The sequence below is a fragment of the Manacus candei genome, unplaced genomic scaffold, assembly GCF_025592945.1.
Source record: "Manacus candei isolate 608988 ecotype Guabito, Panama unplaced genomic scaffold, ASM2559294v1 h1tg000071l, whole genome shotgun sequence".
In the NCBI taxonomy this organism is placed as follows: Eukaryota; Metazoa; Chordata; class Aves; order Passeriformes; family Pipridae; genus Manacus; species Manacus candei.
In genome coordinates, this window is record NW_026138119.1 from 11,395,961 (window position 1) to 11,419,532 (window position 23,572).

A 23,572-nucleotide genomic window follows, 5' to 3' on the forward strand; every position below is an offset into this window, starting at 1 on the left:
ATTGTTGGGGTGTCCTGTGCAGGGCCAGGAGTTGGACTGGATGGTCCTTGTGGGTCCCTTCCAGCTCAGGAATTCGATGAAACTTCCTGAATTGCATGAGAATCACCCAGAGAGTTCCGCAATAAAGGCAGGAAAAGCTGCTCCTGCTCTCGTCATTTCTGAAGTGAGAGGGGACAGGGTTAACGCTCCCCGTGTGGGTTTTTGTGGGATCTCCCCATGACAAAGCGCAGGAGGAGTGGCTGGAGCCCGGTCATGGTGATCTGGGCACTGCTCGGAAATCAGGCGCCGGGAGAGCACAGAGGTTTGTCATCTGTCGTCTGTCAGCCGTCACTGCAACACGCCGGGCCCCGGCTCCCGGGGGGCGGGAAAGAGCAACCGTGGGACGAGAGATGGAACGTCAGCGGGACGCAGGCCGTGCAGTGGGGCCGGGGCACAGCAACAGCAGGAATGGGAGCAGACCCAGGTGGTCCGGTCTCATCCCGTCGTCATTGGAAGCAGCCCCGGGTGGTCCCGTCCCGCAGCGGGTGCTGTTTCCTGCCCCTTTGGGAACAGCACGTCCTGCCCCGGCACTGCTGCCAGGTCACGGGCAGGTCAGGAAGTGCAGGCAGGGTTTTCCTTGGCTGGATGACATCACGCAGCCGAGAACTCCAAGCCTGCAGAGCTTTCCATGCTGGTGTTCCCAGAACAGTGCGGTGTGCCGGGAAAAGGGCGGTTGCAGTGCAAGGAGTGACGCGGTGCCGGTGCGGGAGAGCTCTGCTCGTGCCATTCCCGGTGCCGACAGGGATGTCCCGTTCCCGGCAGCCCGGCGGCAGCCTGACCAGGACGTGGTGCCGCCGCGGCCCCGCCGTGCCCCGAGCCCCGACCCGCTCGGCCCCGTCCTCGCAGCCGCGCTGCCAGGGGAGCCTCCTCGGCGGCTCGGTCAGGGCAGCACTGAGCCGGCTGCCCCGGCTCTGGCCGGGCAGGATTTCCCCAGCCCGGGTGAATTCCCCGCAGTGAGAACGTGCCAGCGGTAAAGCCCTGGAGCCCGCGCGCCGAGGCGGGCTCGGGGGACTGCGGGCTGGGGACCCCGGGTGACAGATCCTGCCGCGGTGACCTTTCGCTGAGCAAGTTCCCCTGCGAAAAGCACCTCGCCGCGGCTGTGCCGCGCCTTTCCCCACACGGCGTTTGTCCTGCCACCGCCCACCCTTCCCGGCCTCCCCTTTCGCGTGTCCTCGGGAAGGCGCCACGGGACGCGGGGTGGCTATGGCACTCTGTGCGCAGGTAGGGGAGCACCCACCGCTGCCCAAAAGTGGCTTAAAGCAGTTCCTCAGGGTGCCAAGGCTCACCCCGGGCCGCTCCCGAGGGACCAGGGGCTTCTTACCCGGCGAATGCAGCGGGAGGGTGTCTGTCCCTCGGTGGGACCCCGCGGGGGGATCAGGGTGCCCCCGGGCTGAGCACCACAGTCTCTCCGGGTCCCCTTCCAGCAGGTGCAGAGGGTGGAGGGGGGTCCCAGGGGGTGGATAAGGGGCCGCGGGGGGTGTATGGGGGGTGCCGGGGGGTGTATGGGGGGTGGATGAGGGGACCCTGGGGATGGAAAAGGGGACCCAGGGGGTGGATGGGGTTTCCGAGAGGCTGGGTTCATTGCCAGTGGGGTGGCCTGAGGCAGGGATATGGCGGTGGACCGTGGGGGATCATCAGGACGCGGTGCTGAAATGAGAAGTGGCAGAGGGTGTGGGGGGGGGCTGTGTGAGGGGGCGACAGGGATACTGAGTGGGTGACAGTGGGTATGGCAGGAGGCATAACTGGGGGTGTCGGTGTGGGGGTGTTGGGAGGGTGATAGAGATTGGTGTGGGGGTGTTGGAGGTGCAGGGATGGGTGATGCTGTGGGGTTGACGGTGTGGGGGTGTCTGTGTGGGCGTCTTGGGTTGTCGGTGTGTCGGGGTTGGTATGTCGGTGTCGGGGAGTCGGTGTGTCGGTGTGGGGGAGTCGGTGTGTCGGTGTGTCGCGGTGGTGTGTCGGTGTCATCGTGTCGGTGTGGGGGTCCCAGTGGGTCCCGTTCGGTGTCGAGGGCAGGGCCGTTGCCCGTTGTGGGCGGGGAGGCGTGACCATGCGGGGGCGTGGCCATGTGGGGCGTGGCCATGTGCGGGGGCGGGGCCCGGCGCACACACGTGTCCGGGGGCGGGGCCCGGCGGCGTTTCCGGTGCGGAGCGAGGGGCGGTGAGTGCGGGCGGGGGCACCGGGGGGAGCGAGGGGACGGGGCCGGAACCTGAACGGGCCTCCCTCCGCCTGCAGCCCCCGCCGGCACAGAACCCTCCTGGGTCTGGCACAGACCTCCCCGGGTCGCGGGGTGTCCGCTCGTGGGGGCTCCCCGCGGAGCCAGGCTGGAGAGCTGGGGGTGTTCACCTGCAGAAGAGAAGGCTCCAGGGAGATCTCAGAGCCCCTTCCAGTGTCTAAAGGGGCTCCAAGAGAGCTGGAGAGGGACCTGGGACAAGAGATGGAGGGACAGGACAAGGTGAAATGGCTTCCCACTGCCAGAGGACAGGGTTAGATGGGATATTGGGAAGGAATTGTTGGCTGTGAGGGTGGGGAGGCCCTGGCACAGGTTGCCCAGAGAAGCTGTGGCTGCCCCTGGATCCCTGGAAGTGTCCAAGGCCAGGTTGGACGGGGCTTGGAGCAACCTGGGCTAGTGAAAGGTGTCCCTGCCCATGGCAGGGGGTGGGATGAGATGAGCTTTCAGGTCCTTTCCAGCCCAAACCAGTCTGAGATTCCATGTATATGCTCCCTTGGGCGTTCTGGGTGGTTGTGGGATGTACTCTCAGTGAATGAATGTGTGAGATGCACCTTTAGATCATCATAAGCAGTCAAAACAAACGCATTTTGTTCTTTTCCTCCTTTCCAATTTGCTTGTGCCTCTCATGTGCTCATTTTCCATCCTTCTGGAGAACTATGCATGCCTGCTTGGGCATCACCAGTGAATCTGGGCTGCACTGTGTGTCCCTGGGACCAACTGCCTCGAAGCAGAATTTTGGTGCTTTCTGACAGACATGAGAACAAACATTGGTAGGCTGTGGTCACCTCACTCAGTGTCAACAGGTTCTTGGTGGACTGAGGCCATTTATTGTATTCCTCATCAGGTTGAGGACAGTTTTTTACCATGTTTGGGGCCAGAAGCCGTGATTTCTCTGAACAGACTGCATTTCAGTCAGCTTGGACAGGGGGTTTTTATGAGGTCTGTCCACCCTGTCTCTTTGTTCTGGATTTAGTTCTAAAATTCAAGTTTTCTCCCATGTTTTTAACCAGGTGAAAGTAGGCTTGTGATGTGGTTTACATCAGTGTGTTTGCCTGTGTTGGTGGGGTTTGGGGGCCAGCGTAACATGGCTGTGAGTAACGCGTTCATATGAAAAATCACGGCCATGCTGTTATAATCAAATAGGGGAAATTCTTTTATTTTCAGTCTCTGGAGATACAGCCAGAACTTTTCGTTCACATGGCAGCAGCAAACTCTTCTCCACCTGGTTCTTTGGATGTAAGCCAGCCTGGGTTTGCAAAGGAGATCCTGGGAACTAAACTGGAGGTCAAATACCTCTGCTCTGATTGCAAGAACATCCTGAGGCGGCCGTTCCAGGCACAGTGTGGCCATCGCTACTGCTCCTACTGCCTGAAGAAAATCATCAGGTAACTGTTGTGCCTTCAGGATGGACACAAAATGCTCGAAAAGGTATTTTGAAGATAAAAAGGAGAGAAAAAGTCTCATTTTCAGAGCCCTCTCAGCGAGGGAGCTGTGTTTAATCATTGAGGTTCAGCATCACCTCTTCTCTAAGGGAATGTCTAATCTCTGACTTGCCTTCATTGTTGCTTCAGAGTTCCCTTTTCCATAATTTCCTGGATTGTTTTTGCTGTTCAGGAGGCAATCCAGGCATATCACCCATCTCCCTCAATCTTCATCACAGCTGTTGAATGCTCCTAAAAGTCATCATTTGGTTGTTGTGTCAAAGTGGAAGAGATTTAAGCACAAGCTGGCTTCCAGATAAGTTTCTTTGTGTTCTGTCTCACTCCTGCCATTAAGTGAGGGAAGCTTAATAGAATGGTTAATCATGAGAAGAAAAAAGAATTAGAAATAGGCATCAAAAATACACACGAGGAAAGGCTCAATGTCGTGTTTTAAAGATAGAAAAAGCTCTTTGATTTTGTAAAGTTACCAGAAGTCACTTTATTGCTAAATCATAAATCAATTCCTTTTTGTTGTGTTTGATGATTATTTTTCTGTCTGATAGTGCTGGACCTCAAAAGTGTGCCAGCTGTATCCAGGAAGGAATATACGAAGAAGGAATTTCTATTTTGGAAACAAGCTCGGTAAGAAAAAATGCACTTAAGAAAAAATTAACAGATCACTGGTGTCACTAATTGCAGTTTTTGTTTAAAACATGGGCTCTGAGAACCCCTTATTCCTAGGAACCCTTTTCTTCAGTAGTGAGAGTGGTGACTGCTGTGTTGGTGCTGAAATCCGGGTCACGTGTGTGTGGTGGTGCCCTACTTAATGCTGTCACAGCAATTTGGTTGCCATTAGCACACCTCCAAGGCTGTGATGGGGCAACTGGCCTGGGAGGAGTCTTCAAAAAGAATTAGGAGTCCTGATCAAAACTGCAACCCCTCAGTAGTATTTGTGGCTTGCTTGTTTTTTGCCCTCCAGGCTTTCCCTGACAACGCGGCGCGGCGGGAGGTGGAGAGTCTGCCAGCCATGTGCATCAACAGCGGCTGCACCTGGAGGGGCACCATCAAAGAGTACGAGGTACAGGCCACACCAGGGCTTGCCACGTCTGCACCCTTCTTTCCTCCGTGTTCGGGGAAGGCTCGGGTGTTGCCTGTGCCCACTGAGGCTGGGGTGGGAGCTGTCAAATCCCTGGGCTTCACTGTAAACTGACGAGATTCCCAGAGTGAGGGTTTGTATGCCCTGCTGAGGGCACAGGCTGGACTGAGACCGTTTCAGGTTTGCTTGCGAGCATGTTGCTTCCATGGTGAGAGCCACCTGCTATGTCTCCAGCTCCTTTCTGCTATAAAAGACTATCGAGAAACGGTGCTGTGCCATGAAGCTGTTGTGAATTTCTCTGCATTATATGAACCTAAAACCTCCTTCAGATCCATCAGCTCAGGGAAAGTGGCCTGGCCATGACCCTATTTCAGCTGTCCCCATAGCTACTAGGGCAGTGGGACTGAGCACTGGCTGGTCACCCATCACCCCAGGCTGTTCTGGGCCACAAGCCTGGTTTTTCCACCTCTGCTCTTCTCAAGGAGCCCACTAGCTTTTTAATCCAGGTTTTAGTTGTGGCCATAGGCGCCTGGTCCATAGCATGTGAATCTGTATTCACCTGTGAAGCTTTGGTGCTCCTGAAGGATAGTTTTATCATCCCTCTTGGAATGGCAGAACCACCATGTGGAGGGGTTGAGATAAGAGGGATTTTATTTCCCTCTAACACTTGCCCCAGGTAAAGATTATAGCCTTGTGGTTCACAGAGCTCTGGTAGCGACTGAGATGTGTGTCAAGAACAGGTTTCACCTTGGTTTGTCGAGGCTAATGTTGGGATTTTCTCTATGATGCCATTGCAAGGTGGAAGGAAGAAGCAACAGCTGCGCATCAGGCCTGAGCTTTCAGCCCAGGCTGCTGAACCTTTTAGCAGAGAGGTGCTTCTGGAGCTCTGCTTCCTTGTCCTGCTCTCTGAGCCTTCTGCTGTGTGCTCAAAGTTCAGTCCAGAGGATGAGGGTGTCGGTGCTAAATGGCTCTACTGCTGTGAACCCTCATTCATAGATCTGTGAGAGACTCATGGTGTGGATGTGGGACAAGAAATGTCGGGTGAAAAGCTTAACACTGCTGCAGCATGGAGAGTTTGGGGGTTGCATTTCAGGGAACAGGGTGTACCCTGATTCCAAGGTTCAGGCTGTACTGGTGGTGCCTGCAGATTGTTTGCTTCATGCTTCAATTTCTGCTGGTGTCCATAAGCCTGATACCCTCTGCAATGATTATAGTGAGCTCATCTCCATTAGACTAAACCAGATGACGTCTGTCAGCAGCTTCCAGTGCTGAGTGTGCTGTGGCTGATAAGCTCTGCTGAACTTCTTCTGGGTTTAAGAAAAATCTTAACACATTCCTGCAGAGCTCAGCAAAAATCATCAAGCTACCAAAGGTCCTCCCTGTGTGGCCTAAAAATATTTGAGTGCTTGAGTCTGGCCAGGGCTCCCCCTGGGATTTCAGAGGAGCAGGGAGCTGTCCTGGGATCAGGCTGACTTCTTGCAGGGCTGCAGGTGTGTGTGATGCCCCAGAACCTTACACACAGCTGCTGAAGAGCTCCTGAATGGATGAGGCTGTGCCTTTTTTTTTCCTTCACACCTGATCTTCCCAAGCCCCAGTTTGGTGTTTGCTCAGACAAAGGGTGTTTGAAAGAGGTGGGCCCCATAGCTTGTGGGTCTGTGGCACACCTCTCCCCTGCCAGGGGTTTGTGAGTCTCCACCGTCCTGATTTTTGTGAGTCTTAGGGCAGTCCTGTGTCTGTGAGGGTTGTGGGGGTTTGGAGCAGTGCTAGCTGGTTCCTCTCACAGTTAATTTGCCTCTCCTGCCTGTCTGGTGGCATTCAGCCTAAGGGAGGAGGTTATTTTGTGCTGTCTTGGGAGAAGCTGGTTCTTTCCTGGGAACTGGTGGGAGGAGGCAAGGTCTGGCCTGTGTTATCTCCTCCCAGCTGCCTGCCAAAGAGCTGTGGCGTTTAGTCAGTGCTGGCTGTCTCCATGCTGTCAGAGCCGTGTGGCTGGGAAAGGAGGCACCGAACAGCTGCGTTGGCCCAGAGCCTCTCAATGCTGTGGACTAGTTAAACCCAGCCTTCAGGGCCACAGCCTAGAGCTGCCTGGTGCAGGAGGGTTGTATCCGTAGCTACGCTGTGGGTAATGTCCTGCAGCGGCTCAGCACTCCCACTCTGGAAAGTCCCTCAGAGCTATTTCTGACAGGACATGGAAAGTCCCTCAGAGTGAATTCATTGTTTGCTAATTTAAAAGTCATGTGTTGTACTGAGAGAGACTGCTCCCCCCTTGCAAATCAAGAGATACTGTCACTTCTGGTTTGTTAATCTTATCAGGGCACGCACAGGGTAAAAATGTTCTGCAGCTGGAAAGCTCAAGCTTCAAAAAAATGAATAGAGCTGATGTCAGTTTTGCTTTCTGTTCAGGCAGACTAGAGTTCACCTCTCAAAGGGACATACAAAACTGAACGAGTGCAGTCTGCTTGGTCATGACTTGCACTTCTGTTTCAAGCTCTGTGGATCACATGAAAACTTAAGTTTAGGTTTAAAAGTGCATTTTTCAGCCTTTGTAAATATTTAATGGCATTTGGATAAAGCAGTTTGTGGTGGGGCTGAAGGGTTTTTTTCTCTCTCATTAGTGACCTTGTTTCCTGTATGGGTTTCCTGATGAATCTGCCTGCATGTACATACAGAACAGAAGGCTGTGGGCATGAGCCTTTAGATTCAGGTGGAAAGTCCGAGAAGGGATGCAGAAACTAAAACCAGCCTGTTAGAACAAAAGCAAAGAGCCCCAAATGTGCCCAGTGGTATCCAGGCAGAGGGAGTTTGTGGTACCTCGGCTCTGATGCATTTCTCCTCTTGCCTTGCAGTACCTCCAGCTGCCAACGCCCCTCTCTTGTTTTATCAACATATCCTCAGTTCTCATATTTTTGCTTTTCATCCCACCAGCTCCCATTTTTCACCCTCCCTCCAGGGCTGAAATGGGAGGAGGGGGCTGTGGAGGGGGGTCAGCCTCGGCATTCCCCTTGGTTGCCCCAGACAGGGGATTTAACTGTGCCCCCTTCAGCTGGGAGGAAACAGAATTATCTGAGACATAAGGAACTTGAATTGACCAAGTGTAGGAAGAAGAACTAATTTTTAAGCTTAATCCTGACAGCAGTATTTAAATTAAGTTTTGTGGGGCAGTTCTAGGAAAACAGATTGGCTCAGCTCCTGAGGCAGTGTGACTATCAACTGTGGGGATAACTTGGCCTAATCCATGCTGGAGGGGATGTGGTTTCCTTGAGTTTGTTGTTGACACCTTGGTTTTAGAGAGTTCGCTGTAAGTGAAGCTTGGAAGGCTGTGGAAAGTGCAAGACTCAGAACTCAAGTGATGTTATTCCAAAGCCTGTGGTGTCAGAAAGGATGTCCCTTCTGGACTTCCTGGGACCAGGAGAACAGGATAACTGGGCAGTTCTTTCCTGCCCAGTGTTCTTACTGAGAGATGCTGGAGAACCCCTACTGCACCTCATGTAGGGAAAACTGTCCCCATTCAAGAATGCTTCTGGGGGCCCTGAGCCAGGGCCTCCCACTGCCCCATCACCTTGTCATGCCCCCCTTTCCCAGCTGTACCCCAGGAATGGGGTGATTTTCAGCTGAGATGGAAACTTCATCTTCAGGCTTTTGCACATTGCTCAGAGCAGAGCTGCTGGTCTTTGAAGCTCCTTCACCTGGCTCCTGCTACTCCAAAGATGTACCTCTGAGTGTTGTATCAGTGTTGTCTGTGTGGGGTACAACACTCAAGATGCTGTGGCAGGCATGGTGATGCCGTGTCAGGGTGACCAGCCTTCTCTTTAAAACTCAGTACAGCATTTATTGTCTTTTTCTGAAGGTTTTGGCTCCAAGTTCTGGCCTGGTGGTGAAGTGCAGTTTGCAGCCAGTTCCAGCCTGAGCAGCAGGACCAGACCACTTTCTGGTGGGAGAATCCCTGACTTGCATGTGCAGGTGACCAAAAGGACCTGCTGCTTTGGTAAAAGGGATCTGACACATCTTTATTTTCCAGAGCTGGAGCCGCAGTCACATCCCAGCTTCCCTTACGGTCCCCACAGTAGTTTGTGTAGCTGGCTGCCCAGGCCCCAGGCGGTTTCCCTTCCAAGCCCATGGTGGGAGATAAAGCCATGGGGAGTGCCAGAGAGCATGCGTGGGAGGGGGTTGGAAAGCCCGGGCTGTGGAGGGTTTGCTCTTCGTTTCTAAAACCAGCTCAGTCTTCTTGTGGTGGCCCCAAAATTAACAGTTTTGGCATCTGCCCATTGGAGAATGAAAAGCTGTCAGTCACAAATTTGAAGTGGAGGTGAGTGCTGTGTGTCCCTTCTATACCTGAGGAAACCCCTTGCCATGCATGCAGCTGGGGGCGTTGTAGGGCCAGGCAGATGTTCTTTGGGCTCCAGGTGTCTGGCAGGAGCCAAAGCCATAATCACACACACACACCCTTGGGCACTTCCAACCTCTTGGACAGCAGAGAGAAATCGAGTTTGAAATTAAGCTGCTCACCACAGGCTCAGCCTCTCCAGCATGTAAAAGACACCTCTCCCCGTTGAAATATTTGTCTCATCTCCCCTTTTCTGTGTGCCAGTGGTGTCCTCAGCCTCACACTGTAAGAACCCTTCTGTTCACAGCCTTCATCTCCACACTGCCTGCGGGGCAGAGGAGCCACCCTTGCCCCTGCCCACCATCTGCAGCTCCCAGAGCTTGGCCAGTGCCAGCACCACCCTTCTGGTGTGGAGGTCAGGTAGACCCATGAGAACTTCATCCTGAGGCTGTCCCTTGTGATCTGAGTGATTAAGGTGAAACTTTGAGTGCTGGAAAGGAGGGAGATTCTTTCCAGGAGTGTTGTCCTGGGAGCTGATCAGTATGGGCAGTGCTTTCACAGAATCACAGGGCGGGTAGGGTTGGAAGGGACCACAGCGGCTCATCTGGCCCAACCTCCCTGCTCAGGCACGGTCATCTCAGAGTACGTGGCACAGGACTGTGTCCAGATGGTTCCAGAATATCTCCAGTGAGGGAGACTCCACACCATCTCTGGGCAGCCTGTCCCAGTGCTCAGTCACTGCACAGTGCAGTTCTTCCTCGGAGTGTGGCCGCCAGCCCTGCAGCACCTCTGCAAGCACACAGCAGAAATGCCATCAGAGAGGAATTCAGATCCTGACTACAAACCTGCTGGTGCCTGGCATCCTTAGTGTGGCCGTGTGACTGATGTCACCTCCCTGGTGACAGAGTGTTCTCCAGTAGTGACCTCTTTGGGTGTGAACAGCATATCTTGGGCATTTTGACACGACCAGGACTGTGACTGTTAATTGTAGCCTGGAAGACCTGCAGAGTTGTCTCTAATCAGATGTTCCCAGTTGCTCCCAGTTGACCCTTCCTTACGTGTCAACCAGCTGTTTAAGGAGACTCAGTGTAGTCCAGCGCCATGATTTTTAATTTCCTTGGCAAGCAGATTTAGTCCTTTTGGTTTTGCAGTGCAGCTGGCCATGTCCAAGGTGGGGAACAGTGGAGCTGGACCAGGGCAGGGTCAGACTCAGGCTGATCTAAAAGACCCTGGGGGTCCAACCCTGGCTCTGTTTTGGAGTAGAGTTTCCCTAGGAAAATCATTCCTCTGTGATGATAGAGGGATTTGGAAAAAGCACGCTGGATTGTGCCACCACCTCATGCTTGTCTAGTTCAAAGCAACCAGGGAAAGGCAGAGTCTGTTTTAGGAAATGATGGAAAACCTGATGCTGCTTCAAATGCATCTCATACCCTTTTCTGCCTTCAGAACCTGCTCTTGCCTTCACACCTGTCTTCAGTGCCTGAATGCTGCTTCGGTGTTCCTCTGCCAACAAGCCCCAAAGCAAAGCCTCTCTCACATCAGCCCTAAAAGCTGATGAGTAAAACGTCAATGCCAAAAGCAAGAGTTCCTAACCACTTCTGTCATCAACTCGGGTGGGCACTGGGCAGCAGTGAGGGAGTGCTGTGTTGCCGTGCCCTTGCTGCCCTACACCCACCCAGCTGGAGCCAACAGCAGCTACTGATAGGAACTTCGTCCTTGGTTTTGACAGTTTCTCTGAGGTTTGATTATTTGTGGTGCCAAGTGAACTTGCTTGGATCTGTCACCAGCATGTCCCAGCAAAGGGAGAAGTTTGCGTCTGGCACCAGTTTGTCTGAGTCTCAGAAAGCTCCCATTCCCACTTGGCACTGGGAATTACAGACTGGGTTCCTGCTTTCCAGCCTTGTGTTGCTGGTTCCATGCAGTAGCACAAGGACTGAGCCTGTGGTCACCATGGGCCTGGTAGCCTAGCCCACCTGCATGGGGAAAGGTTGGAGCAGGCCTGGCATAGAATCAGCTTAGGACTCTCCTGGCATTAGGAGCTCCAGTATGGAAGGGTTTGGTGACTTCAAAGGAGCAGGACATCCCAAAGTATCTGCCTTGTGTGGCACATTCCCATCTTGGAGACTCTGGAGCCCCTGGGGAACTGGGAGAGGTGCATGAAACAACTCGTGCTTCTTGGCGCAATGGATTCGGGTTCCCTCAAAACCCTCTCTTTTACACTGGAGACCCATTTTCCTCTAGGTTTTCCTCTACAATTCCATGGGCCCATCCTTTTCCTTGTAGCCAGGCTAAGATGGTGAAGGAGCCAAGTGCTGGACATGGCAGTGCTGGGGCTGGAGATTGCCCAAGCCCTGACAGCCAGCAGTGTGCCCTGTGCCATGGCACCTGGCTTTCCTCTGCCGTCCTGGTAGTTTTCCTTCATTTTTGTTGCTCCCATCCAGCTGCCAAGCCCTTGAGCTGTGTCTGCTTATGGTTGCTGTTGTTGTGCTCAGAGCAGACTAACGGACTGACTTTCCAAGACCAGGAGACTTTGCAGGAAGGCTGCAGGGTGCAGCTCACTGTGAGTCTGTCCTTCTGTCCCTCTGCCAGCCCTGCCCTTTGCTGTGACCTTCCCGCAGGCTCTGGCAGAGGTATGCAGCAGCTGCTTCAACAGTGGTGTTTCCCAGCCACCTGCCTTGTTGCTTTGCTGGAGGGGGAACCCTGTGTCACACTGGTGGATTCCCAATGTGGTTACAAGAGCTCCTTAAAACTGGACCTGTGTGGATGTGGCAGGTTACGAGCAGAGCAGCTGGGCAGCAGGGGCACCTCCTGCTCTGCCACCAGGGTATGGGGATAATGATTTCCAGCGGAAGCCTCTTCCATAGTTGAAGTCAAGTTTAGCGACACCCTAAGAGGTGAAGTGGCAATGAGATTAAACTGCAACTTTTGCTTTTGTCTGAAGCAGAGAGAGGGGAGCAGCTCATCCTGGCATTGTGATAGAACCATAGAATATCCCAAGCTGGAAGTGACCCACAGGACCGTCCGGTCCAGGTCTTGACTCTGCCCAGGACACCCCAACAATCTCACCCTGTCCCTGAGAGCACTGTCCAAACACTCCTTGAGCTCTGTCAGCCTTGGGGCCGTGACCACTGCCCTGGGGAGCCTGTTCAGTGCCCGACCACCCCATGGGGGAAGAACCTTTTCTGAGTATTTAACCTAAACCTCCCCTGGCACAGCTCCAGGCATTACCTGGGGTTCTGTCACTGATCCCAGAGAGCAGAGGTTGGTGCTGCCCCTCCAGAGAATTGCCTGTCTGCTGGTGGTGGGTGATGGACAGGCTGCTGTGGGATTGTCTCACTGTTTATTATTAGGGAGTGAAATCAATGTGCGGATCAATCAGCAGTTTTGGTTTTAATGGGGTGGGAAGAGCCAGATGTTGCTGACAGGCTTTTAACCTGGGTTGATTTTCCTGCTTCTGCTGTTGGATGCTGCAGGCTGGCATGTGCCTCAGTGGGTGAGAATCAACACTGAGGTCACCAGAGATTAACCCTGAAAGTCTGAGCCAGACTGTTGTCTTCCAGCCCCCCTTTAATTCTTCCATGGCTGTCCCCTCCCTCTGACCCCTGTCTAACTTGATTTCCACTCTAGTTCCTTCTGGGAGAGGATCAGCTCTTGCCTAGCCCTGCTCGCAGCCACGGCTTTCCAGAGCTCCGGAAAACATTCCCAGTGAATGCCTGGATGACAGTGGTGCTCGTCCCTGTAGCAGGGGCTCACAGATGTGGGTGTAGGAAAGGTGTAAACAGAGGGATTGTCCCATTCCTGTGGGAGTGGAGTGTGGCAGATGAGGCTCAAGTGCCAACCTCTGCTCTCGTTGGCTCCGGAGGGTGGGGTGGATTTCTTCCAGCAGTGATACCATCCATCTCTGTTCTGACACCCACGTGGGGTGGGAGGAACAAGGGATTCCAGAAGAGCCTGAAACTGTTTATACAGAAATGTTTGTCTGGAGGTTTGGATCTGCGCTGGCTGAAGCTACTGGGTGTCTTAAATCGTTTACATACAGAGCAGTTGCACTGTGAGCTCGGCAGGGCTGGTTTCCTTCCTGTGCTGCAGGCAGGGCTGCCTGCTCTTGGGTGTGGTGCTGCCGGGAGTTGGAATGGAGGATAAATGCTGGGAGGTGAGGAGTGTAGAGGGGGTGGTAGTTTTACACTCAGCATGTTAGCATGGGAGACCATATGTTTAAAATAATCTCTTTTAAAATAGTTGTCTCTACAGTGAAGTTTCCTTCCTTCAGCCAGACCGTCTGTCCTTCTGCCAGTGCTTTGTGGGTCATGGGGGAGATGCTATCGGGTGTTTCTAGCACAGGAGAGCACTAGGTGGTAGAAGAAAGGGCTCAGCCCCTCTGAGTGAGTGGGATGAGGGCAGGCACTTGGCCTCCTCCTGCACAGGCAGAGGTGTCTGTGCTGGGAGAGTGTCCGTGCAGGCAGAGTTGTCCGTGTGGGCAGCAGTGCCCCCTGCAAACCCTGCCGGCTGGTTGGTCACCAGGGACATGCAGTGAAGCTCTGAGCCTGGTTACTCACTTAAAGCATAAAAAGGAGAGAGTAACCAAGAAGCCGATGCTGAGCCACTGATGGTTTCATTTTCCGCTTTCTGATGTGTAACAGGGTGAAGTTTTCCCCCGTATGTGTTTCCCCCCCTCGCCCTGCCCCAAGACAGGACCTTCTGTCAATAGAGACTAAATGTGAACAAGTTTTCAAACATCTCGTTTCAGACAGCTGCATTAGAAATGCTCCTTGTTGGTATATTTTCTGTCTCTACCATGGCAGGAGACTTCAGTGCCCTTATCTTTTAATCTGAATTTTGATCTGCATATTCATGGTGTTTCCAATGCCTAATTTCAACTGGTCAGTGTGTAAAGAGAAGGGTTAGGCAGTGTGGAAACAACACAGAAGCTGGGGCATATTCCAGCATTCTCAATTTAGCTGGCATTGCTGCCCAAGAGTCTGCTGAGGACAGAGGATCATGTTGCCCTGATCAGTTGCTCAGCCCCTCTGGCCATCACACAGCCCATGAGCTCTGGCTGCAGGGGCAGGTGCTTGTGTGCAGGGACTGCTAAATGAAACAGTTTAAAAATATTACAGCACTCAGCTGTAATAAACTATAAACCAACCCTCAGTGGGGCTTTTATGTAGAGGACAAATATCTCATGTTCATTTTTTCACAGGCTCATGATGAAGTCTGCCCTGAATTCCCGCTGACTTGTGAAGGCTGTGGGAAGAAGATTCCCAGGGAGAAGGTATCCATCCAACCCTGTGCCGTGGAGGTGTTTGTCCCTATGGGCTGAGCTTGGCATTCTGGGAACAAGGAGGAAAACTGAGTCCATTAGGAAGTGGAGTGGAGAGAATGATGGAGTGGCAGCTGTTAGCGTGGATGTGACCTTTCCGTAAGGCTGAAAGTACTGAGTGGGTGTGAGGGAACGTGACTCACCAGCGCTTGCAGGTCTGCGCTGGTGCTGCTGATGACACCTCATGTCTGGGAGCAAAGCCTTTGTGGGAAAAGCACGCTCATGGGTTTGTGTCCTGCAGTTATGGCAAGGGAGCCCATCTCCAGCTATATTAATTGATTTCTAATTAACCATCTAATGGAATCCATGTATGTAGGATCTCTGTGCTGCTGGCTCCTGGGACAAGGCTCAAAAGTCTGAAAAATCAAAGTTTCGGAAAAACATATTCAGAAAGCACATTCATCTGAAACCATCCTGCCTGCTACGGGCAGATGTTTTTTAGTAGCAGAGCAAGGGAACAGAGGCAGCAAAAAGAGGACCAAAAGAGTTCTTCTAAATGGGCAGTGTAGGGCACGGCTGGGGGCTGGTGAGGCAGCCCAGCTTGTCTGGGAGCTGGAGTTTTGGGTACAGCCCTGCTTGTCTGCAGGCTGGAGCTGAAGCCCTGCAAAGAGCTGGCTCGTGGGATCCCCATGGGTAATCTACTCTGTGTTTAAATTTTAACTCCTTTGTTTATCTCTCCAAACTCTTGTTGATTATCTGCAGCCGTGTTAACTCTGAGTAACCTGACACATTACACAAGCTAGATGGATCTAGAAGCCTTTAAAAATGTAGTTTAAAACCAGTTTTAATTGACATCTGTTGTAGCAGATGTAGGAGTTAAGTGGGGAATATGATGGTGGTTCAGAACAGAATTCTGGTATCTGTTGAGAGATGTATCAAACTCAAGCTGATGCTGTGCCAGTGCTTGGTGGATTAATCATATGCTGTGTGGGAACCTGAACAAGTCATCTCAGTGCTGGGGTGTTAGTGGCACCTCTCTGCAGAAATATAATGCTGGGATGGAGGTAAAAATACCAACCTGTGGCACATCCTCACCAGTGTTATGTGAAGTGCCCAAAATGAAACGTGTCCCTGTTTTGTGGGGTTGTTCCCTCTGCCTCCCTTTCCTCAGCCCTTAGGGAAGGTTATTGCTCAGCATGTGCAGCTTGTACCTGCGCTGCTTGCTTTTTCTCTCTTGTATGTGCTGGTGAACAGCGAGACCTCCCAGCCATCAAGAGAAGGAGAAAGTAAGCTTTCTTCAGAGGTCAGGGCTGTATGTATATACAGTGAAAGTCATGCCTGATGGCAGGCAGTGCCCAGGTTTAGCCAAGCATGGTGACAGCTAGTGATTAACCTTGGGCGTTCTTCAGCTCGGCTCAGTTTCCCAGATGTCAGTGAGATGAAAAGGGAGCACTGGGGACACATCAGATCTAACAGTGTCTGTCTTCCTTCCTTCTTTCCTTTCTAGTTTCGGGACCATGTGAAGACCTGTGGCAGATCCAAAGTGCCTTGCCGGTTCGAGGTTGTGGGCTGTGCTGAGGTGGTAAGGGCTCCTCTCTTGATTTACCTTGAGGCTTTTCAGTCCCAGTATTAGAGTTCACCTGCAAGCTGCTGTTGCCCAAGCTGGCCCAGGTGTCTGTGTTCAGGTAATTGAACAAAGAGAGGTTTTAAACCCTTTGCACATGGAGCTTCACATCATCTGCTGTGCAGAGTCTGAGTATCGCATGAACTTCCTGTGGAACAAAATCTCCTCCTACTTGAGTGCTTTGGGACTCTGGTGGTCATGCTGCTTTCAGGGGGACAAGCTTCAACTGACAGAGGACAGGGTTAGATGAGACCTTAGGAAGAAATTCTTCCCTGTGAGGGTGGTGAGGGCCTGGCATGGGTTGCCCAGAGAAGCAACGGGAAGAAGACGGGACTTGGAGCAACCTGGTCTAGTGGAAGGTGTCCCTGCCCATGGCACGGGGTGGGACAGGATGAGCTTTTAAAGTCTCTTCCAACCCAAACAAGTTTGTGATTCTGTAAGCAAAGAACTGGGGCCAGGCCATATTTCTCCGTGTCACTTAGTTTTCTGAGCTCCCACTGGTGATGTTCATATTAATCCCTCCTCTAGGGGGGTTATGTGAGGCTTATTCTTTGGTGCTGTTAAACTCATCTGAGAGAGCCTTTCTGAGGGGGTGGAGGAAGGCAGAGCCAGACCAATGTGCACAGCTGGAGAAGTATCCAGCATCCCTCATTGTATGTGATTTGAAACACTTCTAAAACAAAACAAAAACCCACACCACCCCCACCAAAACACATTTTTTATCTTTCTTTGTTTTTTCCCCTTTATAATTTAAAACTGGTGTCGTGACCTCAAGAGGAGGAATTCGTTGTGTGAATGATGACAGTGTAAATTGTGCAGGCTGAATAGGGGATGTGTTTCTCTTCATGTAGGTGGAAAATGAAAAGCTCCTGGAACATGAAAGCAAGTGTTTGGCGGAGCATCTCTACATGCTGCTGAGCTCTGTGCTCAGCCTCAGGGCTGGTGTTGGGGACCTGAAACCCCTTCCTGCACTTTCCTCATCGCAAAACAACTCCCCGCTGCTGGCAGCAAACTCACTGTGCTCAGAGTCAGAGCTCTCCCGGTCCCTGCAGCTCTTAGGAAGGTGTGAGGCCCTCGAGAGGAAAACAGTGACCTTTGAGAACATTGTCTGTGTGCTGAACCGGGAGGTGGAGAGAGTGTCCCTGACAGCCGAAGCCTACAGCCGTCAGCACCGGCTGGACCAGGAGAAAATCGAAACACTGAGCAACAAGGTGTGTAACTGCTGACCTGGGGCCTCCCAGCACTCCCAGCAGAGGCTGTTTCCTATTTCCTTTCCCTGTTATGAGCTAGCAGAGCTTCACCATCTGGCCCTGAAACTCCACAAATCTGAAGGCAGAACTAAAATACCCTTTGTGCCTGTGCCCGACCTTCAGCAGCTCCCTGGAAAAGCTGGGGACTAAACTGACTTGCATAAAGCATCAGATCTGTGTTAATTATCAAGTTGGGCAGACACCAAGGGGTTCCTCCTCAGCAAAGTTTTCCAACAAGAGCCAGAGCACCCAGGATTTCACTGCATCTCCCTGAATCCATGGGGCCGTTTGCCTTCCAGATGTTTCCAAAGGAGTGCTGCCTTTGCCAAAGGAGTGCCTTCATTGCTGCTGCCTGCAGCATTGTGCCACGCACAGTCTGAAGGTGTGAAGGAGCTGCCCACACCAGTCTGCTCCAGCACAGTTCCTATGGAGTGCTCCCAGTGTTCCTGGCACCCAGAGCTGTGCTGTTTGCAGTGAACCTGTGCTCTCTGGGCAAGGGAGCTGCCCAACTGGCGTGACCCTGTGTGAGCTGGCAGGGACGAACCTTCCGGAGGGTGAAGGTTCTTTGCTTTCTCAATTTAGTTTTGTCACAGTGCTGAGTTATTGGGGGTTTTTTCCTCCTCATCCTCACTTCTTGTGCTGCTCACCCAACAGAGTGGCTCCTTGGGAGGATTTTTCCACTGTCTGTGGGAAAGCTTCCAGCTCAAGTACTGAGCTGTAGCTGTGAATCTTCTCCAGAATGTCAGGGTACAGAAGGAAACCTCAGTGAATTGGCTTATGTTGCTTGATTTCTCCCTCCTATGATCCCTGTCTTTTCTGGAGAAGGTCTCCCACTAAGGAGCAGTCCTGGAGGGGATGTAGAAGTGTGCTGGTGCATGCAGGTGGTGCCGGTGTTGCCGGCTCTTGCCAGGTTCACAGCCTGCATGTTTCTGACCAGGCTGCACCGTGTGTCCCACTGAGCAGGTCCGGCAGCTGGAGAGGAGCATCGGGCTCAAAGACCTGGCCATGGCAGAGATGGAGGAGAAGATCCGCAACATGGAAGCTTCCACCTATGATGGGGTCTTCATCTGGAAGATAACAGAGTTTGCCAGGAAGCGTCAGGAGGCGATAACAGGCCGCTCCCCTGCCATCTTCTCTCCAGGTGTGCAAAATCCCCAAAACCTTTTGTGTCTCAGCTGGGTGTGGGGTTTGTGGTGGGTCCTTCACTGCCAAGGCCAGGTTGGATGGGGCCCTGAACACCTGGTCTAATGGAATGTGTCCCTGCCCATGGCAGGGGGTTGAACTATCTGATCCTTGCATAACCCTTTTGTTAGAATTAAAATACTCAGAGACTGTAAAACCAACAATAAAATGGTTAAGAAAGGGAGGAAATATATATTAGAACCCCAGAAATATATTTTTAATGCCTAAAGCATAACTATGCAAGAGACAATGTCAAAATAAAGCCCAAACCTTACCTAGGGAAGTGCTCAAGTATCTATCAGAGGAAGGGGCTCTCCTCACAGAGCTTCCCCAGCCCAGCACTGGGACAGTGAGCAAGCAGCACATTGGGATCTGGTTGTTTTCTTGGGAAGGCATTTCCCAGATGTGAGCAGTAAGCTGAAACCAGCTCCTCACACAGTTCCCTGGCAGAGCTCCAGCTTTGGGGTGCTCATGCAGGCAGCAGTGTGGTGCAGGTATTTTAAGACCCAAACGTGGCTCCTCCCAGATTCCAAACTTCGGAGCCCTCAAATTTCAGAGGGATCTTCTGGTACCAGGCTATGCTGGGTTGGACCCTCACTCTTCCTGTTCTGCACCTCTCTGACAGCTTTCTACACCAGCAAGTACGGCTACAAGATGTGTCTCCGTGTGTACTTGAACGGGGATGGCACCGGGCGTGGGACCCACCTGTCCTTGTTTTTTGTGGTGATGAAGGGACCCAACGACGCGCTGCTGCGGTGGCCCTTCAACCAGAAGGTGGGTCTGGGACAGAGCCTGCTGTGCCCAGCCATGGGCCTCTCTGGTTTGGCATCCACTCAAGCTTCTCATCACTCTCACTCTGGCCCACTTGGCAAGGAGGAGAAAGGACTCTGTCTTGGCTGCCCTGGAGATTCCCCGGGTGTGCTGAGAGCACCAGGTGTGCTGTGGGGCAAGGGGGTGACCTGGGTTGTTCAGGACCCCACAGAGCATCTGCAGGGGTTGAAGGCGAGGGAAGTTTGTGGTGGCCTCGGAGCTTGGTGTCGGGAGCTCAGATCCCAGCTCCTGGGCCCTGCAGGTTTGGGGAACATGTGGAGGCTGAGCAGACATGCATAGATGCAGAGAGGGAACACTGCCTTTCGCAGGGGAAAGCAGCTCAGGGAAATACCTGAGTGCAGTGTTGGTGTTGTGAGCAAGGTGTAGGTTTCAGTCAGTCCGACAGCCCTGTGCTGCCACAGGGAAGTTTGCAGTGACAGGCAGGACGTGGGATGGTTTCTGCAGGATGTCACTGAGGTGACATTCTCTGCTGGCCCCACTCGGAGGCATTTCTCTGCAGTTGCATGGGGTGGCTGTGGCTGCTGGTACCTGCACCTGTTACAGCGGGTCACTGGGCTGGGCTTCCATGTGCCTGTTACTCAGCCACTCCCTTGTGTTTTCACCTTCCCCCACAGGTCACCCTGATGCTCCTGGACCAGAACAACCGGGAGCACATCATTGATGCCTTCCGCCCCGATGTGACGTCCTCCTCCTTCCAGCGCCCTGTCACAGAGATGAACATCGCCAGTGGCTGCCCCCTCTTCTGTCCTGTCTCCGTCATGGAAGCCAAGAACTCCTACGTGCGTGATGACGCCATCTTTATTAAAGCCATCGTGGATCTCACAGGCCTCTAACCCTCCTCACCTTGGAGCAGTGAGCGTGGAGCCAGCCCTGCCCGGGGCATCCCCCGCTTGTGCTGCACTTCAGGCAGGTCTCGGAGCAAGGAGGGGGCACAGAGTGGAAGGGAAAAGCCCTTCCCGAAAAGGGACCTTCGCTCTGAATGGAAACGAGGTGTCTGATCGGAACCCTCTTCCTGAGGAGAGGTTTGGGTGGACATTGGCAGGCTGTGGGATACGGAAGATTTCCTGCAGGGACTTGGGCATCTGAACTGCTGCTCTCTGGGCTCCCAGTGGAAACCAATGCAGCTCTTGCTCTACCAGTTTAGTGCGCATCCACGGTGCTCTGTAGTAAAACAACAGTTTGCCCTGCCCGAGCTCCACCTCCTGTGGATTTTGGCTTGGCCGTCTAGGACTTCCTTCCAAGATCTCCATGTTCCTGTAAGTTGTGTGCTGCTGGGTGCTCCACGCTATGGGGGACAGGGAGGGTGTGTGGCAGCCGCGGTGCAAGAGAGACATGGACTGGTTTGATGCTGGGTTGATGCAGTCGGTGTCTTCAGGGGGTGCGGGGCAGGGGGAGCCTTGAATCCAGCCCTTGCTGGGAGTGGGATGGTTGGTGAGTGCTGGGAGTGTGGAATGGGGCAGGAGGTGTTGCTGCCCAGAAGGGAGCCTGGAATAACACCAGGCATGCCCATAGGGAAAGAGAAGTGAATCTACCCTGGAGACCGTCCATCCTGTGCCAGCAGAGGAGCCTGACACAGGGCTCAGTATGTACCCTGAGAGCCCCAGGTCCTGCCACTCTCTGGGCAGCACTGGGCAGGGTGGGGGCCAGGCTGGGAGCTGTCTTTGCTCACAGGCAGATGCTCTGTGCTGGCTTCCCTCCCATCGTGGGGCAGCTGCACCAGCCTTCCCAGGGCTCTTGCCGCTGCCAAGCTCCACGTCTGTCTGTGCCTGTGCTGCTGTGTCTGTCTGTCTGGGCACTGTCACCTCTGGCTGTGGCACTGATGGACGGGGCACGTCTCCTGTCTGCCCATGCAGTGGGCAGTGCCAGCCAGCCCCTGCCCTCCCCTGGGGCCTGCAGCTACCAGCAGCAGCTGTCCCTGCCCATCGCTGGGCTTGGGAGTCGTGGGCCAGCTGGTTCCTGGTCAGAGCACTCTGGAGCTCTTCCTCTGCTCAGCCCCCTTGGAGCCTGCAGCCACCTGGGTAGGACCTGGGGGCTGGAGAAGTCCCTCAGTGAAGTGTGCTGTCCCCTTTCTGTCCCTGGGCTCCTTCCCTCTGGGCAGCACATGTTCAACACCCATGAGAAAATCTCTCTCTCAGTGTTTGTGGGGAAGAACCAGCTGCCACATCCCTGTGTGGTGCCAGCTGGTCCTTCTGAAACTGTTGTGGGTTCCTGAGCCAGGGTGGACTTGAGGCTTTGTTGCCTTCTCTGCCTGTGCTTCTGGCACCTCTGTCAGTACCCCAGGAGATGTTTTGTTGGTGGCAGGAACCGGCTGTGAACACCCCTGCAGTCAGTGATCAGGGGCCCTGGCTGGCTCCTGTGGGCAGCAAGGCTGGAGCGTGGCCATCCTCCTCCATGGCTGCCTGGATTGCCCTGAAAGGGAGTGGCAGCTGTGCTGGGCCTGCGAGGCTGCAGGGGAGGAATTCCCAAAGGCCCCCTGCCGCCAGCAGCTCCTGCCAGGTGCCCAGCCCTGGCCTGATGGCTGCAGAGTCCACCCTGCTTGTGGCGTGTTCCCACCTTGGCTCTGGCACAGTCACCCTGGCAGGGCCCAGGACACCATTAGGTGAGGGGCTGTGATCTGACGGGGATCCCTGTAGGGTCTGGCTGTGCCCCCACACACTGGCACTGCCCTGACCTACCCCTGGGGCTGTTTGAGGTGTCCCTGCTGCTGCCCAGGGAGCTCGGTGGTGCCCAGTGTCCTCCAGGCTGATCTGAACCTCCCACAGCCATGGTTGCTGTGCTGACCAGGGGCTCTCCCTGCCTTTGAGCCCCCTTTGGAGTCTTTGTGTAGAACTTGTCACACCTGTGTGTGCAGGGGGCAGGAGAAGGGGGACAGGAGCCTGTGCGGGACAGAAATGGCAGGGGGAGGAGGCAGGACCCTTCCTTTGTGCAAGTCCCCTCCCGCCTGTCCCACGGGACATATCAAGCCCTGTGCTGCTGCTTTCACCCTGTGCCTTAGGAGGAAAATCCAGCCTAGCAGAAGCCCTGCTCCCACCCACTGCAGCTTTCTAGGGAGGCTGAGAAAAGCCTGGGAAGGGAGAGGAAGGTCAGCTCTTCTCATTGAGTGGTTGCGAATAAAGTGTGTTATGGGGGCGGTGCTTGTTCTGAGTTGATGTGAATGTCTTTGCTCTTGAGGTGCTGCCTGCAGCAGGGCTGGGTCTCCAGCCAGGTAGTGCCAGGAGTGGCTGTGGAGACACTGGCTCAGCTGGGGGAGTCTGGGTGGCTTTCAAGGTGGGAGATGGTCCCCTCCTGTCCCAGCACATGCCTGGAAGGTTGGTGGGAGAGTCCGTGCTGCGAGCAAAGCTCAGGCTGAGCCATTTCAGCCATGGTGGGGCCAGGGGGTTGCTACTGGTGGAGGGGACATGCCCTGTCAGCCCCTTCCTGGAGCTTTTCCTGGCCGTGCAAGGATGAGGAGGATGAGGCTGCAGCTCTGGTGCTGTAGATGCTGTCTGGGCCTTTTTTTTGGGTTTTAGCAGCTCTTGAGCTGGCAGTAGGAATTGTGTCCAAGTGCTGCAGGCAGGAGTCCAGCCCCTTCCTGGGCTCAGCTCTGCCAGCCTGGCCATCACGTGGACACTGGGCACAAGCCACCGCTGGATTTTTGTGGGGTTTTTTCCCTTTTTTTCTCTTTTGACTACACCATCTCAGCCTGGCACTGTGAACTAAGTTGTTTGTTTTTTTTTTTCCTTGAGGATGTAGTATGGTCAGAACCACTAATAAAACCTGTTTGAACAGCATTTTGTGTATGAACTGTGGGACGCTGGGGCAAGATTGACTCACGGTGGGGGGATTTCTGTGCTGTGGGCTCTCCCCAGCTCCTGCCTCCCTGCAGCCTGGGGCAGCTGCCCAGCACCAAGGGGGCTGGAGCAGGAAGGGAAGGAGCTGGAATCTTGCAGCTGGAGCTCCACTGGGCCAAAGAGCCAGTGCAGTGGTGCTGGCTCAATGTTAGCAGAGCAGAACCACTGGAAAGGCAAATCCAGCACTCCTGGGTTATAACAGCTCTGAGCTCCTCTGACACAGGCTGCTTTTCCCTCCCTGCTGTTGGGAGTCCGGTGTCTGCAGGATGCCTGTTCCTGCCCATCCCGAGCTGCAGCACCTGCCCCGGGACTAAACCTGTGTGGGGAGCAGCAGCCTGGTGGCCTCTACTCACTGTGTGTAGAAGAGACAAACAGAAGAGACACCCATGGGGGTCTGTCCCCTCCTGGGAACCCCCAGCTCCCTTTCATAGTGGCTACTGCTGCACCAGGAATAAGCAAAGGGCTGTGAGGGTCAGTGGCATTGCAGC

The 23,572-nt window shown here is 53.8% G+C and overlaps 1 protein-coding gene across 4 annotated transcripts; it reads left to right on the forward strand.

Annotated features, from left to right (window-relative positions):
• Positions 1–646: 646 nt before the first annotated feature.
• On the forward strand, positions 647–23,024 carry TRAF2 (TNF receptor associated factor 2). Of its 4 annotated transcripts, none has more exons than XM_051807998.1 (10): positions 647–1,260; positions 3,434–3,654; positions 4,254–4,332; positions 4,670–4,768; positions 14,308–14,379; positions 15,875–15,949; positions 16,843–17,202; positions 18,205–18,382; positions 19,049–19,197; positions 19,869–23,024. In XM_051807998.1, the coding sequence occupies exons 1-10, from the start codon at positions 1,243–1,245 to the stop codon at positions 20,085–20,087; spliced, it is 1,470 nt and encodes a 489-aa protein (XP_051663958.1). In that variant the 5' UTR covers positions 647–1,242; the 3' UTR covers positions 20,088–23,024. The 4 variants fall into 4 exon arrangements, with proteins under 4 accessions (XP_051663958.1, XP_051663961.1, XP_051663960.1 ...); XM_051808001.1 differs by lacking the exon at positions 647–1,260 and adding an exon at positions 1,311–1,466; XM_051808000.1 differs by lacking the exon at positions 647–1,260 and adding an exon at positions 2,132–2,196.
• The last annotated feature ends 548 nt before the right edge of the window (positions 23,025–23,572 follow it).

Excerpts from the sequence above, each read along its gene's own strand:
- TRAF2 (XM_051807998.1), top strand. Across the intron at positions 4,333-4,669 it reads CTATTTTGGAAACAAGCTCG|GCTTTCCCTGACAACGCGGC; the intron begins GTAAGAAAAAAT and ends TTTGCCCTCCAG. Across the intron at positions 15,950-16,842 it reads TTGTGGGCTGTGCTGAGGTG|GTGGAAAATGAAAAGCTCCT; the intron begins GTAAGGGCTCCT and ends CTCTTCATGTAG.